The 14613-nt window shown below is 39.2% G+C and overlaps 1 protein-coding gene across 1 annotated transcript in view; it reads left to right on the forward strand.

Moving 5' to 3' along the window:
* CC2D2B (coiled-coil and C2 domain containing 2B) overlaps positions 1 to 14016 on the forward strand; it is a 60728-nt gene extending 46712 nt beyond the window's left edge. The window contains exons 29-35 of the mRNA XM_054728970.1: positions 297 to 383; positions 1628 to 1741; positions 3564 to 3698; positions 4081 to 4203; positions 9311 to 9369; positions 11870 to 12047; positions 13828 to 14016. Of these exons, the coding sequence (XP_054584945.1) occupies positions 297 to 383; positions 1628 to 1741; positions 3564 to 3698; positions 4081 to 4203; positions 9311 to 9369; positions 11870 to 12047; positions 13828 to 14016 (885 nt within the window). The remainder of the gene's footprint in view (positions 1 to 296; positions 384 to 1627; positions 1742 to 3563; positions 3699 to 4080; positions 4204 to 9310; positions 9370 to 11869; positions 12048 to 13827) is intronic.
* The last annotated feature ends 597 nt before the right edge of the window (positions 14017 to 14613 follow it).

The raw sequence follows: 14613 nt of genomic DNA on the forward strand, positions 1-14613 counted from the left end.
ATGTAATGTATCATATTTAAAATTGTAAGAATTTATTACAGTGAAATGCAATGGTTAACAGGCATACTCCGGAGTCAGGCCAACTTGGGCTTATTCCTAGAGACCCCATATATTATGTTAGCTGTGTGACTCTGAGCAAGTTATCCTAGCACTCTAAGCTTGTTGCCTCTTCTGTAAAACAATAATAATAATAGTTTTTATTTCATAAGATACACCAAATGTAATGATAATGCACAGAAAGCATTGTGATGGGCATATAGTATGCACTCTGTAAATGTTACTTAATATTATTCTAGGACCTCATTGCTCATTTTGTATCTTTGATTCCTCTTATGCCTGAACTGGATGAAAATGATGGTTTTGATATATGGATGACATCAGAGGTAACAAATTACATTTTATAATTAAAATTTAAGTATTCCTTATTTGCTTTTCTTTTAAAGAAACCTGTTTATTATAATGTAGTATTTTACCTTATGAAATTTGAAATCATTTGATAGTTTAATAAATAATTTTCAGTTCTAATAACAACTTATAGAAATAATTCTGAAAGACCCAAAATCTTACTCAATGCTACAAGTGGTAACTCATGAATATTTTTATTTTTAATAAAATCAAAATTTCTGGAGTACAATATTATGACAGTCTCCAGAGATAAATATGGCTTGTCACTATGGATTCTGATGTCTAGGGCAAATGCCACTACTTCCCAGGTTTCCCAGTCTCCCCACATCTGAATGAAGAGCTTGTACAGCAATGCTCTTTCTTAGCACCTGGATTAAAGTTCTCTTTAGATTGCTCGCCAACTAAAATACAGGCACCATGCAATTTTGGGGGCATATTTATACTAAAATACTTGTTTATCTGAAATTCAAATTTAGTTGGTCTTTCTATTTTCCCCTCAAAATCTGGCAACCCTAATTAGAGCACTTCTTCTATTCCATCTTACATAATATTTAGTTGCTTTTAGATTGACCTAACACCCATACTCTGTACATATACATCCCAAGTTAATCTCCTTGAATTAACAAGAAGACTTTATTCTTATTTATTTTTATATTTATAATTTATACACTGCTTTAAATTTCGCAAGCATTCCATAAATATTTTAAGTGGAAAATATTAGTACAAGGGGAGCCTAAGAGAGAGGCACTTTCCATCTGGAACTGATAGTTCTGGAACTTATCTAGAATGTTTTAGGGGCTAGATTTGAGCTGAATTTGATTTAGGGGCACAAGGTTAACTTCATAGGTAGGTTACTCTGTCTTCTGCTTAGTGAGAACCAAGGAGACACAAGCATGTGGTCTAGTGATTCAGTGATTCGAACCTGGTAGAACTCAAAGAGGTGTCATTAACTCTAGACTCTTTGAACTAATCAGAATGTGTTCAGGAATATTATGGTCCTGAAGAACATTGAAAGAGAGCCTCTAACATAACTAAAAATAACTATTCAAGCAAATACTCGCCGCTATGTTCCAAGTTAATGTTCTCTCCTAATGCCCTAGTGTTTTGTCAGTCAAATGGTGCCGGAATTCAAGCTCTGCAGTTGTCCTAGTATTAATTGCATTACTCAATTTTCTCTCCCTCACCTTTTTGTTGTTGTTCTGTTACTTTTGTTTTGCCTTAGCGCTGCATCAGTTTGGCTATTGGGAATAGGGAGGAGCATGCCATACTTCTCTGTAATTTCTTTTTGTATTTCGGAAAGAAAGCTTTGGTCCTCCTGGGAACCTCAATCTTAGAAGTAAGTGCTGGAGTTAATATTTAAATAGTGTAAATAAAAAGAATCAGCTATTAGTTGCAAGTTTAAACGACTGCCGCCCCAGGTTTCCATCCTTTCACAAGCTAATTAATGAATTTTGTGGGCAAACGATTATTTAGTTAAGAGGATAATGTTGGTTCATCAAAAGTTCTACAGTGTGAATGATGACTTCCTTTTGTTTTTCTTCTCTAATAATAGTACTACTTCATGGGGTTACTAGAAATATTAAATCACATAGTAAATATATAGCACTGGGAGAGCGCTTACTCATGGTGAAGGCTCAGTAGCGGTGGTGGTGGTGATGTAGCAATAGTTACAGTAGTAGTTGTAGTAGTTGTTAACCACTATCACCACCATTATCTTCAGATGTTTCAAATATCATATTTTAAGATCCTTAAGAAATACATCTTCCTGTTCTCCATTGCTCAGTTTTTACTTGTACGAATGGGCCAGAAATTCATGTTTCCATATCTGAAATTTTTACAACTTAATTATATGCTGTAGTCATACCTCCAGAAAGCTGTCTTCATTCTGTTTCTACTTCAAGATGACTATATTCATCAGTGACAAAATTTCCAGTCTTGTTTTATGGTGGGTTTTTTTTTCACGATCACATATTTCTCTATATTCCCCTAACAGCTTATTTCTGTGTCACTATTGTGTTAGCTAAAAGCCTATGGTTAATTTCCCCATATGTTCCTGTTGTTGCTCTAAGTGCCACTAGATGGCAACAGACAATCAACAATATTTCAACGAACAGTTGCTTTTAGATCTGTGAGTCAGTATCATGGGTGGCACCCCTCAGCTCTGTGGTTGCGGTGAAGCCTCCTCTTCACTGTAAAGGAGACGCACACAATCATAAAGAACAAGAGCTTTGAAGTCAGGGAAACAAGGCTATACAGTGCAGTGTTAAGAGTATGGGTTTGGGGGGCCGGTCAGAGAGGGTTTTAAAACCCAGTAATGCCATTTACTGTGTGATCTCATTCTTTGCTACTTCTCTGAGTTTCAGTTACCTCTTCCCCAAACAGGAATAATACCACTTACTGTTCCACTAGAAAAGCTCCTTAACCTCTGATTTTTTTATCTGAAAAATTAGTATAATAATCATCCCTACCTCACAGAATTTGGAGTGAATCAAAGCAAGAAAATTAGTGTTAATGCTGAGAGATTATTTGATGCACACAAATACTCAATAAATGGGAAATAGCCATTATTATTACCTGAAATTTTTATTCTTTGCTAAGAAAGATTTGCACTTCAAAAGGCATGTGCAGAGAAATATGATAACATAATGACATTTATTCCTCAAATGGTTTCCTGATCTTGTTCTCAAAATTAATTTAATGGCTTTTTTTTATTTCACTTGGCTTTTTCAGAGCCTTAGGCCAGTTTCTATTCCCTAACTCTGCTTGGTGCTCACTCCTAAGTATATTCTACTCAAAGTAGGGGGGGGGGGGGGGCGGGGGGGGGGGAGGAGGGCTAGTTCATATAGCACCATCGTGTGAATTAGACAACAGCGCCCCAACCCCCATACACTTTCTGACCAGCTGTTGGGAAATCCCGGGGAGGGAACTCCTGCAGGACCATACAGGGCAGCACTGGCTCAGGAGTCCTGGCATTTGCATCCTCATGCCAGCCTGGGCCTAAGGATTTTTGGAGCTCTGGCTTTTTTCCTTTCCAAAAAATTGTAAAGGCCCTGGAAGAGGCTTTCAGAAATCAACGAGGTCACATGCTTAGTAAATTTCACATTAAAAAGTATGTTAATTACTCAACCAAATGACTTTACCTTCTTTTCCTCATACAGGGGCGCGTAGCTTATGTATTAACTCATGAAACTGATGAATATTTGCTTTGGAATCCATTAACTGGTCAATGTCATAAGCAAATTGACCCATTTTGTCCTTTACAAAGTGTAGACTGTTTGTTTGATGATGGAAATGTAAGTAATGGGGGGAAATCTTACTTTGAGCTATCTCCTTGAGTCAAATCAGTGATCCTCCACCCTGGCTATCCATTGGAATCATGTGAAGAACTTGGGAAATATATAAAAGTTTAATTAGAATCCCTGGATTGTGGGGCCAAGAAAATATTTTATCCTTAAAGCCCCCACCCCATGATTCTGTAGTGCCTCCACTGTTGAGGACTAGTGAGCAGTCTAATGCTCATGTAAGCCTAGCATGTCTTTAACTTCTACCTCAGAACCTCCTTTGGCTTCTGCCACTTCATTGGGTAGCAGGACTGTAAAATTTTGCTTCATCTAACCAGCTATGGGCTTTGGGCTCCCAGGGGTCTGTGCTGATTTTATGTTAATGTTTTAATAGGTCTGGTTTAATATTCAACAAAATAGTACACCAATGGCTGTATATTTTGACTATTCAAAGGAAAGTTTCTGGAAACAGCTGCTTCCAAAAAATTTTCAAGGGACACAAGCACAAAGCATACAGGTAAACATATTTTTCCAGGTGTGTCAGTATCAAAGTTACCCTTGGTTCTAATCTTTACTAGTTGTGACAGCTCTTGTTATGTTTATATAGCTGACTGTTTATTGACGTATTTGGCAATATTAATAAAATCTAGTTTTCCCTGCCATCCAGCCCGAGTATGGACTAGTCTTGAGAAAATGGGGAAGGAAAGCGGCAGACTCACTGTCTGAGTCTTGGAGGCAGACCAAAGCACAGACCTAAGTTCAGGAACTATCTCAGTCACCAGATGGGTCAGCCAGTACACCTGTGACATACCCAGTATCTTTTTGTACTCAGTATCCCAAAGTCCATTTCTACAGCTGTTTCTAGGTTGAGGGTCATGGTATGGCAGGCTGCAGGCAAGTGCAAAATCCAAAAACTGGGAGTTATGAGCCCAGGGGGAGAGAGGGAGATGAGATAAAGGGAAAAGAGCAAGAGAAAAATAGGCAGGAGATATTTTATAGAAGCAGAAACTTGAATGCTCAATCTCGCCCATAACCAGGGAAATACAATTTAAAACATGCATAAGTTTGACAAAAATATTTTTAAGTGTGACCATAACAAGTGCTGGCAAAGAGGCAGAGAAGTGGTGCGAGCATACATTACTATAAACAGTTTGGAAAGCAATATGATATCTGTAAAGTTGAAGATGCTCAACCCTTGATTGCTCCAATTCAACTTCTAAGTACATACCCTATAGGAACTTATCAGGGAGACAAGCACAACAGTATTCATTACAGAATTGCTTAAAATAGAAAAAAGAATGGAAACAATTCATCAACTAGAAAATCGATATATGAGTTGTGAAGTATTCATACTATGAAAACTCCTATACAGCAGGAAAAGAATGTATGAACCAATTTACAATAGTTCCCAACTTGACTGTACATTCATTACATCAGGATCTCTGAGGGAATGTAGAACCCACACATCAGTATTATATAAAGCTTCCAGGTGATTCTAATGTGCAACCAGAACCACTGACTCAGAGCCATGTACATCATGAATGAATATTAAAAATGTAATGTTATTGCTTCTATTTTTCTGCACTTGTTGAAGAACTCTATCTTAGCTGATCTGGTCAGATAATACATATATATATATATATATATATATATATATATATATATATTTTAATGCCTGAGTGAAATATTTATTGCAGGGTGGGCTACATAAATTGCAAGGTCCATTGCAAAATAAAAATGCAGGGCCACTTGATAAAAAACAGAAATAAAGTGCCATTATAGATACTAAAAAAAAAAATGTAATGTTAAGCAAAATATAGGAGATGTCAAAGGACACATACAATACAAAACCATTTACATAAAGTTTGAAAATTGTTTGTTATTTACATATATATATATATATATATATACATATATATATATATATATATACATATATATATATATATATATATATATATATATGTAGTGATAGTATAAAAGCATTTATAGGAAAGACAAATACCAAATTTAAGTTAAAGGTTACTTTTGGGGAAATAAAAAAGGAATGAAATCAGAGAGAGGTACACAGAGTACTTCAAGTTTTTCTGTACTGTTTTACTTTTTAAAAAATCTAAATGTGCCGAAACCGGTTTGGCTCAGTGGATAGAGCGTCGGCCTGCGGACTCAAGGGTCCCGGGTTCGATTCCGGTCAAGGGCATGTACCTTGGTTTCGGGCACATCCCCAGTAGGGGTTGTGCAGGAGGCAGCTGATCGATGTTTCTCTCTCATCGATGTTTCTAACTTTCTATCCCTCTCTCTTCCTCTCTGTAAAAAATCAATAAAATATTTTAAAAAAATAAAATAAAATAAAAAATCTAAATGAAACGTGAAGGAATGCAAAAGATTATATAAAACTAGGTTGTAGGTATGTTGTGTGGATGTAGATTACCTTAGTCTCTGTTCTTGTCTGTATACCGTATTTGAGACACTTTACAATATCAGAAAGAATGCATGGTGGTTTGGGGGAAAAGATCAAATAGTACCAAAGCATATAAAGTGATGAGTTTTGCCTGAGCTGGTTTGGCTCAGTGGATAAAACTCAGTCCAAAGGGTCCCGGGTTCGATTCCAGTCAGGGCATGTACCTTGGTTGCAGGCTCCTCCCTGTCCTAGGCCTTAAGCCCTGGTTGGGGTGCATGCCGGAGGCAATCTATCGATGTGTTTCTCTCATATCAATATTTCTCTCTGTCTTTCCCTATCTCTAAAAATCAATGGGAGAATATCCTCTAATGAGGATTAAAAAACAAACAAAAAAAAAGTGACAAGTTTCTCTCCTCTTCCACATCTTTTTCCCACTGTGCATCCTTATAAACATTTTCCATGCAGCTACAAGCATATACTTATATGCTTTATATATGCATATATGTATAAGTATACATATATTTATATATTTCCTGTTTGTACAGTTATTTTAAAGAGGGGAAATGTGCTTATCTCTCTCTTGAGCAAACCACATTTATAGCATCCACAGGCCGTATCTTGCTTTTCCCATCCCAATGCCATGAGTGAGACATTATTGTCTTCTAGGGAGAGAATGATATATTTAGAGATGAGGTTTTTTGTTTACTATTAATCATTCCATTATCCATTCAGGTAATATCTATTGAGTGCCTGCTATGAACCAGCGCTACGTTAGGTATGGCTACCACAGGGAGAAATGTCTCAGTATTCTTGGGACTTGTGTTCTAGAGAAAGAAACAGCAGGAAATGAGCACTTTCGGTGCAGAGTGATAAGTGCTATCACAGAAATGAATGTGCATTGGAAGGCACACAGCCGGGGACCTAATGGGAAGGAGAGGTGCAGGGGCTTCTGGGGGAGAAAAGTGATGATCAGCACAGTGAGGAAGGGGGAGCAGGAGCTGGCCTAGAATCATCAGGAAAGAGAATGGTCCCAGCAGAGAGCAGGAACAGCAGGCATAAAGATGTGCAGTAGCTAGGAGCTGTCTGTCAAGGAGCAGAAAGGCCAGCTTGGCTGCTGCCAGGGAGCGAGCAGAGATGAGCTCAGGGGTGAGCGGAGTCCTGGTAGGGATTTGGGCCTTTATCCTCAAGGCAATCAGAAACTAACATTACCAAGGCAAGGGCTGCCATAATCAAAGTTGTGTTTTTAAAAGCCAGTTAAATGCCTCAGGGAGGAATCTAAACCTTTTGCCAAGTTGAATCGATAAATGTAAAACTCATAGTTGCCTAAATCTCTACTGATTTCTTTCCCTGTAAGTAATGGCCCTTGATCTTCTGCCTTACCACACACAGATCACAATACTCCTATCTGTAGTGAACACTGTGTTTGTTATCACAATTGAGAACACAAATTTGAGTGTGCATACTAGTAATGAGAATGTGGGGGTTAAGAGATGAGTTAACAAGAAAGTCCTCTTGAAGTTTTAAAGGATATGAATTCCCTGAAAGAAAGGGGTCTAAGCCAGAAAAGGAAAGTGGATTAACACCCATAAATCTGTCAAGTCAATGTAGCCCAGGCCTCTTTCTCAGGCCTGAGGGGGACCTAACTAATCCATAAATTGCCTGGATTGGGGGTTGGGAAAGAGGGAGGAGGGGGTTGGGGAGAGGGCCATGGGTTGGAGGGGCAGACAGTGGTTGGTGACAGCAATCAGGGAATTCAGTTCCCTGTCCTGTCTGGAATAGTTGGTGGCCCCTGCAAGATGATGCTGGATTTCATACTTCCTTTCTCCAGTATCTCCCATCTCCTGCCATGTTCTATTGTAGGAAACTCCCAGTCCTGACCCTATTTCCTCATCTAGTGGTTCTCCAACCATGGCAGGCATCAGAACCACCTGGAGGGCTTGTTGAAACACAAATTCCTGGGCCTTATCCTCAGAGTCTCAGATTCAGTGGGTCTGAGGTGGGGGCAGAGAATCTGAATCTCTAATTCAGATCATCACCTGACAGACTGAGCCTTCTCAAATCACTCCTGAAATTTTCTGAGACCTGGAGGTCTAACAAGTGTTGCCCCCTTTTTAAATCACAACCTTCATTCCACTCATGAGAGAGAAACATCTGTTCCTGTCTCTCCATCTGCCTCCATGTCTCAGCTCAGAAATACCCAGAGTAAAAACTGTGAGTTCAGCACTTCCCTCTAATCCGTGTGAGCCCTGCAGGGAGGGGAGGGCTGGGTTTAGGGTGGGGGTGGGGTACACTTGAGAAACCCTGTCCTCCTCCCAGCAAATCCTACTGGAGGGGGAAACATGGTAGAGCATCGCTCTCTGCTATAGGTGGGGTGCCCAAGGAAAGGCTTGGGGACAGGGGAGATTGAAATGGACTCTGTGTGTGTGTGTGTGTGTATGCGTGTGTGTGTGTGTGTGTGTGTGTGTGTATGTGCGCGCGCGCAGAAACCTGGCTCTTGTCAGGTGAAAGAAGCAAACACACAAAGAATAAAGATAACAATATCTGATGTTTATTGGGCAATATGTGCCAGGTTTTACATGTATTACTTTATTTTAAAATTGTCACAAACCCCCAGAGAAGTAGGTACTATTATTGTCCCTCTTTTAAAGAAGGGGGTCCTAATATGAGGTGATAGAAAATTTGACTGGGTGGTGGGCACACAGTACAATATACAGATTTTGTAACATATAAATCCACACATGAAACCTATATGTTCATATTGATCAGTATCACCCCAATCAATTTAGTAAGTAAATAAATAAATTTTAAAGTGATTTTAAAAAAAATTTAAAAAAGACATGGTGACTGAAACCCCGACAGCTTAAGTAACTTCACCAAGGTCACAGTTAATAATTGGAAGATACCTGTGCAGCTGCCAAAGATTATCTGGTAATAATCATGCCAAATGCTTGTTGGAATAAATAAATTGGGGGCCGCAGATTGGTCTTACCCATGAAAAATCTGTTTTGTGAATCCATCTCCCCTCCTATGCTCTGGTGAAGTGGCTATAAAATCGAAGAAAACACTGTGATCTCTGTTACCTTTGTGCCTCTGTGACTCAGTGTTTTCACCACATGAGAGAGGTTTGGGTTCCCCCTCATTATAGTTAGCACTCCAGAGGTGACTGTGATGGAAAAGTGGTCTTTCTAGAATCTTCTCTAACTTTCAGTTGTCTTTATTTCAGCCTGAAGAAATCATTTATTCTGATACTAATAAAAGCATGGTAGATGATCTAAAGAACAGGTATGATCTGTAAAATTACATTAGGATTACCAGGTTTTCTCCCTAATCTCTCATTCATCCACCTTTTAAAAAATTTTTTTGTAAGAGTTTATTTGAGCCAAACTAACAACATATGTTGAATAGTAAGACCTTAAATACTCCCTCAGCCCCTTTTTAAAAATATATATATTTTTTTTATTGATTTCAGAGAGGAAGGGAGAGGGAGAGGGAGAGAGTGATAGAAACACTAATGATGAGATGTTTGGCTGCCTCCTGCATGGCTCCTACTGGGGACCAAGCCTGCAACCCAGCATGTGCCCTGATCAGGAATCGAACTGTGACTTCCTGTTTCATAGATTGGTGCTCAACCTGTGGTGCTCAACACACTGTCTGGGTTCATTCAGCCACCTGATAGTCTTCTTGTTACTGGTCCATAGATCAAATGTTGGACACTTCAAAAATCCAAAACGCAAATTGTCAGAGTTTGGAGTAAAGAAAGGTTTATTGATTGAGAGAGAAGCTGCCAACCGAGAAGATGGGAACCCTAGTAGTTTCTCAAATCCATTTTAAGCAAGTACAGAGTTCAGGCTTCTTTTATGTCAAGGGAAGGGGAAATGGGAGGGGCAAGAAGTGGTTAACAACCAACTGCAGACATCTGGGTACCAGCAGGAATCTGAGGAAGACTAAAACATGTCTAAATCTCTTTGTTCCCAGACTATTGACCCCAGCTGATGAATCCAGTCTTGAGGCTCCTGCAAATGTTTAATAAACAATCATTATTTTTGTACACATTTCCCCTATCTCTTCTGGAGAGGCACCTCCGGCAAGGGACTGTTTTTTTTTTTTTTTTTAATACTCAAGCTGCAAGCAGAATTCCTCTAATGATTAGCATGTCTATATGCAAGAACACAGCAGGCTTGAACAAGATGAAGTCAGAGAGGTTGAGCATTTCACTCTATTACACTCTAAACCAGTCTCTCAAAATACCTATTAGATTCAGCCACAGAAGCATGAAGTGGAGACTGTAATAGTTATTTCCATTGAGTTCTCTGTCTCTTGATACATTCATTGAAAAGCAACTCCTCTGCCATCCAGGATGCTCCTTGACATGACAGGCAAAGTTAAAAATGGTTGCCTCTGATAAACATTGTAGGCTACTGTTGGGAAGTTCTCAACACAGGCACCTGTTGAGCCTATAGTAATAATGCCACAACTAATACTTCTTGAAAGGACATGACGGTACATGGCCCACAACTTGGTAAAAACATCCAAGGTGGGTGGTAGAAACATCAATATTGTCTCTCCTAGGCTCTCGCCTTTCCCCAGACACACACACACACACACACACACACACACACACCCTAAGGAGTTGTTCAGTCAAGCCCACAATCTTTGCAGCAGGCCTTTCCGACTCCAGATGTGTCAGAAGCTTCTAGATCTGACTGCCTCCAGTGACTCATGCTGACATAGCAGGCTGGCATGTAAGCCACTGCCAACTAATCAAAACAGAACATGACACAAACCATTTTGACACTCTCTTCTTTTCTACCACACAAAGCCTACCTCTTATTCTTCCTCCCACCCTCTTCTTTTCCAGTTCTTAACAAAAAAGGAAGAAATGCAATTGGGAAATGTTTTCCAACTTCTAGTTTTAATCAGAATTGCTTCCTGAGCTATTTAAATATATAGGTTTCAGGGCCCCAGACCAGACCTATTGAATCCATATCTGGAGGTGAAACATTTTGATAAAGGTCTTCGGTGATTCTGATGTCTAGCCACTAATGAGACTGTAAACTCCAAACTACTTAGTTACACTATAGACTCAGCCAAGGGGGACTCACAGCAGCTTCTTCTGTAGCACACCCTGATTCTACACAGAGGACAGGCTTCCCAGGAGGGCCCCATCAACCAGCCCACACTGTGCCCCACCTCTCTCCCTTCCTGGAATAGTTCATCACCAGGCATTGTTTTGGGGTCAGGGTATACAGGCAAAAATCCCCACCCTTATGGAGTGTACATTATTTTGGGGAAACTGATCATCATACTTACCAATCCAGTGCCTCATTTCCTCCCAACTCTTCTTACTCAATTAACTGATGTAAATAACATATCCCTGCTAACATTATCCCAGACCAGATATCTGAACTTTTGTAAAGGCAGTCTCTTGGAAACCCAATGTCTTATGTCAAAGGAGGGTCTTGGAGAATAGGAATGCCAATCCAGTAATCAGACAGTAGATGTCAAATCATACCTGGTAGGTAGCAGCCTACACATAGGTAACTGGAAAAGAGATGTGCCTTTGACGTCTTATTGCTGGATACCCCCAGAAGCTTCTTGCTTTCCCAAGCCAAGCAAAAGCCTGCTTCTTCCAGACTTGATTAATGTGAATGATGGCAGATATTCCTAGTCATAGAGGTCTGGTTTCCTCCTAAATAAAAAAAAAATGTATCATTCTCATGCTTGAGTAAAAGCTAAAAGTGACAAAACTCTTCTCACGTTGTCATAAATATAATCATTGTAGGATTGAAAGGACTCTAAAATGTAAAATTATGGAATGGCGACCTAAGCAGCCAACACGTTGGAATCGACAATGTACTTCTATTTTGCGACACATTCTTCCTAAGCTAGAAGTTGGCACTGAAAGCTTTGTTTCCTCTGAAGAAGAGAGTGAATTTGAAAGACTACTACAATTTTATTGGGTTTGCATATAATTTAATGCACTAATGTCATTTGTTTTATCTGTGTTGTTAATTGCCAGGTAATAGTAATCTTAAATATCTCTGAAATACCTATCTTGATCCTAGATAATAGATGCTATGTCATTGAAATGCATTTATTTATAGACCAAGAAATTTAAAATATAGTAGACAGCTCTTACTATGGCCACAGTACATGACATTTCCTTGAATCAGTCTTATGTTGTATGATATGTAAACCACAAACTTTGGAAAGAGATGCCCAAAAGAAAACCACCTGCAACGAGAAACTAAAAAATGGTCTCTAGATGGTAATAATAGAACGGATTTCCTGTCCTTGGTTGTGGGCAAGAGGACTCCAGGCAAGCTTTAATATCCTCTATATTCAAATTACTCTCAAATTTATACATACATCCTCAGCTACTCTCTTGACTTCTCTTATATATTCGCCAGCACATTTGACATCATCCTAGATGATAAAAAGGCATCTCAAACTCATCAAGTCCATAACCAAGCATGGTGGGCATTTGATATATTATTAGAATCCTCCCTTTTCTTCCCCTACCCTACCCCTAGTTCTCCCTATGAACTGGTTCAGTGGGTTTTCAAAATGCCCAGCCTCCCAAGAGGGAGATTTCTATCCCGTACCATCTCGTAGAATATGGCTCCTCTGAGAGAAGAAAGGAAGGAATCCATTGGGATTTGAGTATTTAGGTTGCCAGGAAGGGATCTGCAGTCACTATTCAAGAAGAGGGAAGAAGTTGTTTTGTTTTGCTTTACAAAAAAAGGATAGGGAGTAAACTGATAAGCAAAACATAGTTAAATATATGGCAGGGTTTAAAACCTGGAGTTCCTTTGTAAAATAATCTGACTACTTAATAGCACACAATCATAAACCTGCACTAAGTCCTGTAGCTAGGGTTCAAATCCTGTCTCAACCACTCGCTAGCTTTGACCAAGTTATCTAACTTCTCTACATTTTCTACCCCATTGGGCAAGATAATCAGGGATAAAAATAATTATCTGTTTTGTGGTTGCAATGGTGAGGATAAAGTGAGGTAATATTTACCCTAGCATCCTGCAAATGTTTGTATATGCTAACCATTATTTGTATTCTATGTGCCAGGCATTGTGTTAGGGGTTGTGCATTCACAGAGACTATGGGCTAGACTGACTAGAAAACATGTATGTAATTGAAACATATTTTATTATGTAAGCTAAGGAAGGACAGTGTACTGTGCAACCATATGGAAAGAGCATGTGAACAGATTTAAGGATCAGGGAAAGCCTCCTGAAGTAAACAATCTCTGAGGCCTGAAGAAGGTTTATTATTTGTCTTAGATAATTTTACATAGGTCTGTGTTCCATTACCCTTTAATGCTGTCTCACACTTATCAGTTAGTAAATATAAATGGAATCAATTTTAAATAAATTCTTCCAAAATGCTCACTTAAATCCCTCATTTGTAAGACCAAGTCTGTTTGCTATTCTAGAAAGGGGGCAAGTATGTGGAATGCTAAGTGTGCAGGCTCTGGCCTCAGACAACTTGGCTTTGGTCCTCTCTGTAAAGTAGGGATTATAATAGAACCTATCATATAGGGTTATTTGAGGATTAAATATGTATATGAAGCATTTAGCACTGTACCTGGAAATTAGTAAGCAACCACAAAATTACTATTATTATTTTATGACTCCAGTTTCTTTGAGGCTTCTGTAATCTTTTTGCATATAATGACTTACATGATTGTAATATGGGTTTACATGTTATTGTCTTTTGGTCCAGATTGAAGGATTTCCTATCCAGATGCCATACACTAATGTACAGTCAGTGATTGATGCCATGTATCAAACTGGAATCCACTCCTCGGAATTTCCCCAGACAGAATTTGCTCTCGCTGTATACATTCACCCATACCCAAACAATATATTATCTGTGTGGGTCTATTTGGCTTCTTTAACTCGGCAACAGTGAAAAGGAAGAAGGGAAAAGGAAAAGTTGTACCGTGGGCTCTCAGACCAGAAGCAACCAGAACTTTTCTGGTACTTTGGGATTTTGCTACCTCTCCTCCAGTCCAGCCAAGTGTGAACCCACTTTTTGGTTCACTTAAAGAGTTGGGCACCATGGAAACTCACTCCCTGAGTCCTTGAGGATGAGTCTATATGACCTCTTCACCAAACCCCTCTTCAAGGAAGACCCTTTAGGAAGTCTGGTGGCCTTGGATTTTATTCTGGGAAAGAAGCAATTCTGGCCTCTTTCTGTAAAGTCAGTGTTACTCAAATTGTGGGCCTCATATTACCTCCATCAAAATCACCTGGAGAGCCCTGTTGAAAATGCAATTCTCATACCCAACTCAAGGCCTACTTAGTCAGAACTTCTGGGAGTGGAGCTCTAGAATCTACAGTATTTTAAACAACCTCCCCAGGTAATTCGGATGGCCTGTTAAGGGTGGTCTGCCTTATAGAATGTTATAATAACGAAAGTGAGGCTGGTGTGTTTGATGCTGGTTCTGATGCAATTCCAAGTAGAAGTTATTCAAATAGAAACCCTAAGGTCATTGCCTCTGATAAG

This window comes from Eptesicus fuscus, chromosome 17, assembly GCF_027574615.1.
Source record: "Eptesicus fuscus isolate TK198812 chromosome 17, DD_ASM_mEF_20220401, whole genome shotgun sequence".
Classification (NCBI taxonomy): Eukaryota; Metazoa; Chordata; class Mammalia; order Chiroptera; family Vespertilionidae; genus Eptesicus; species Eptesicus fuscus.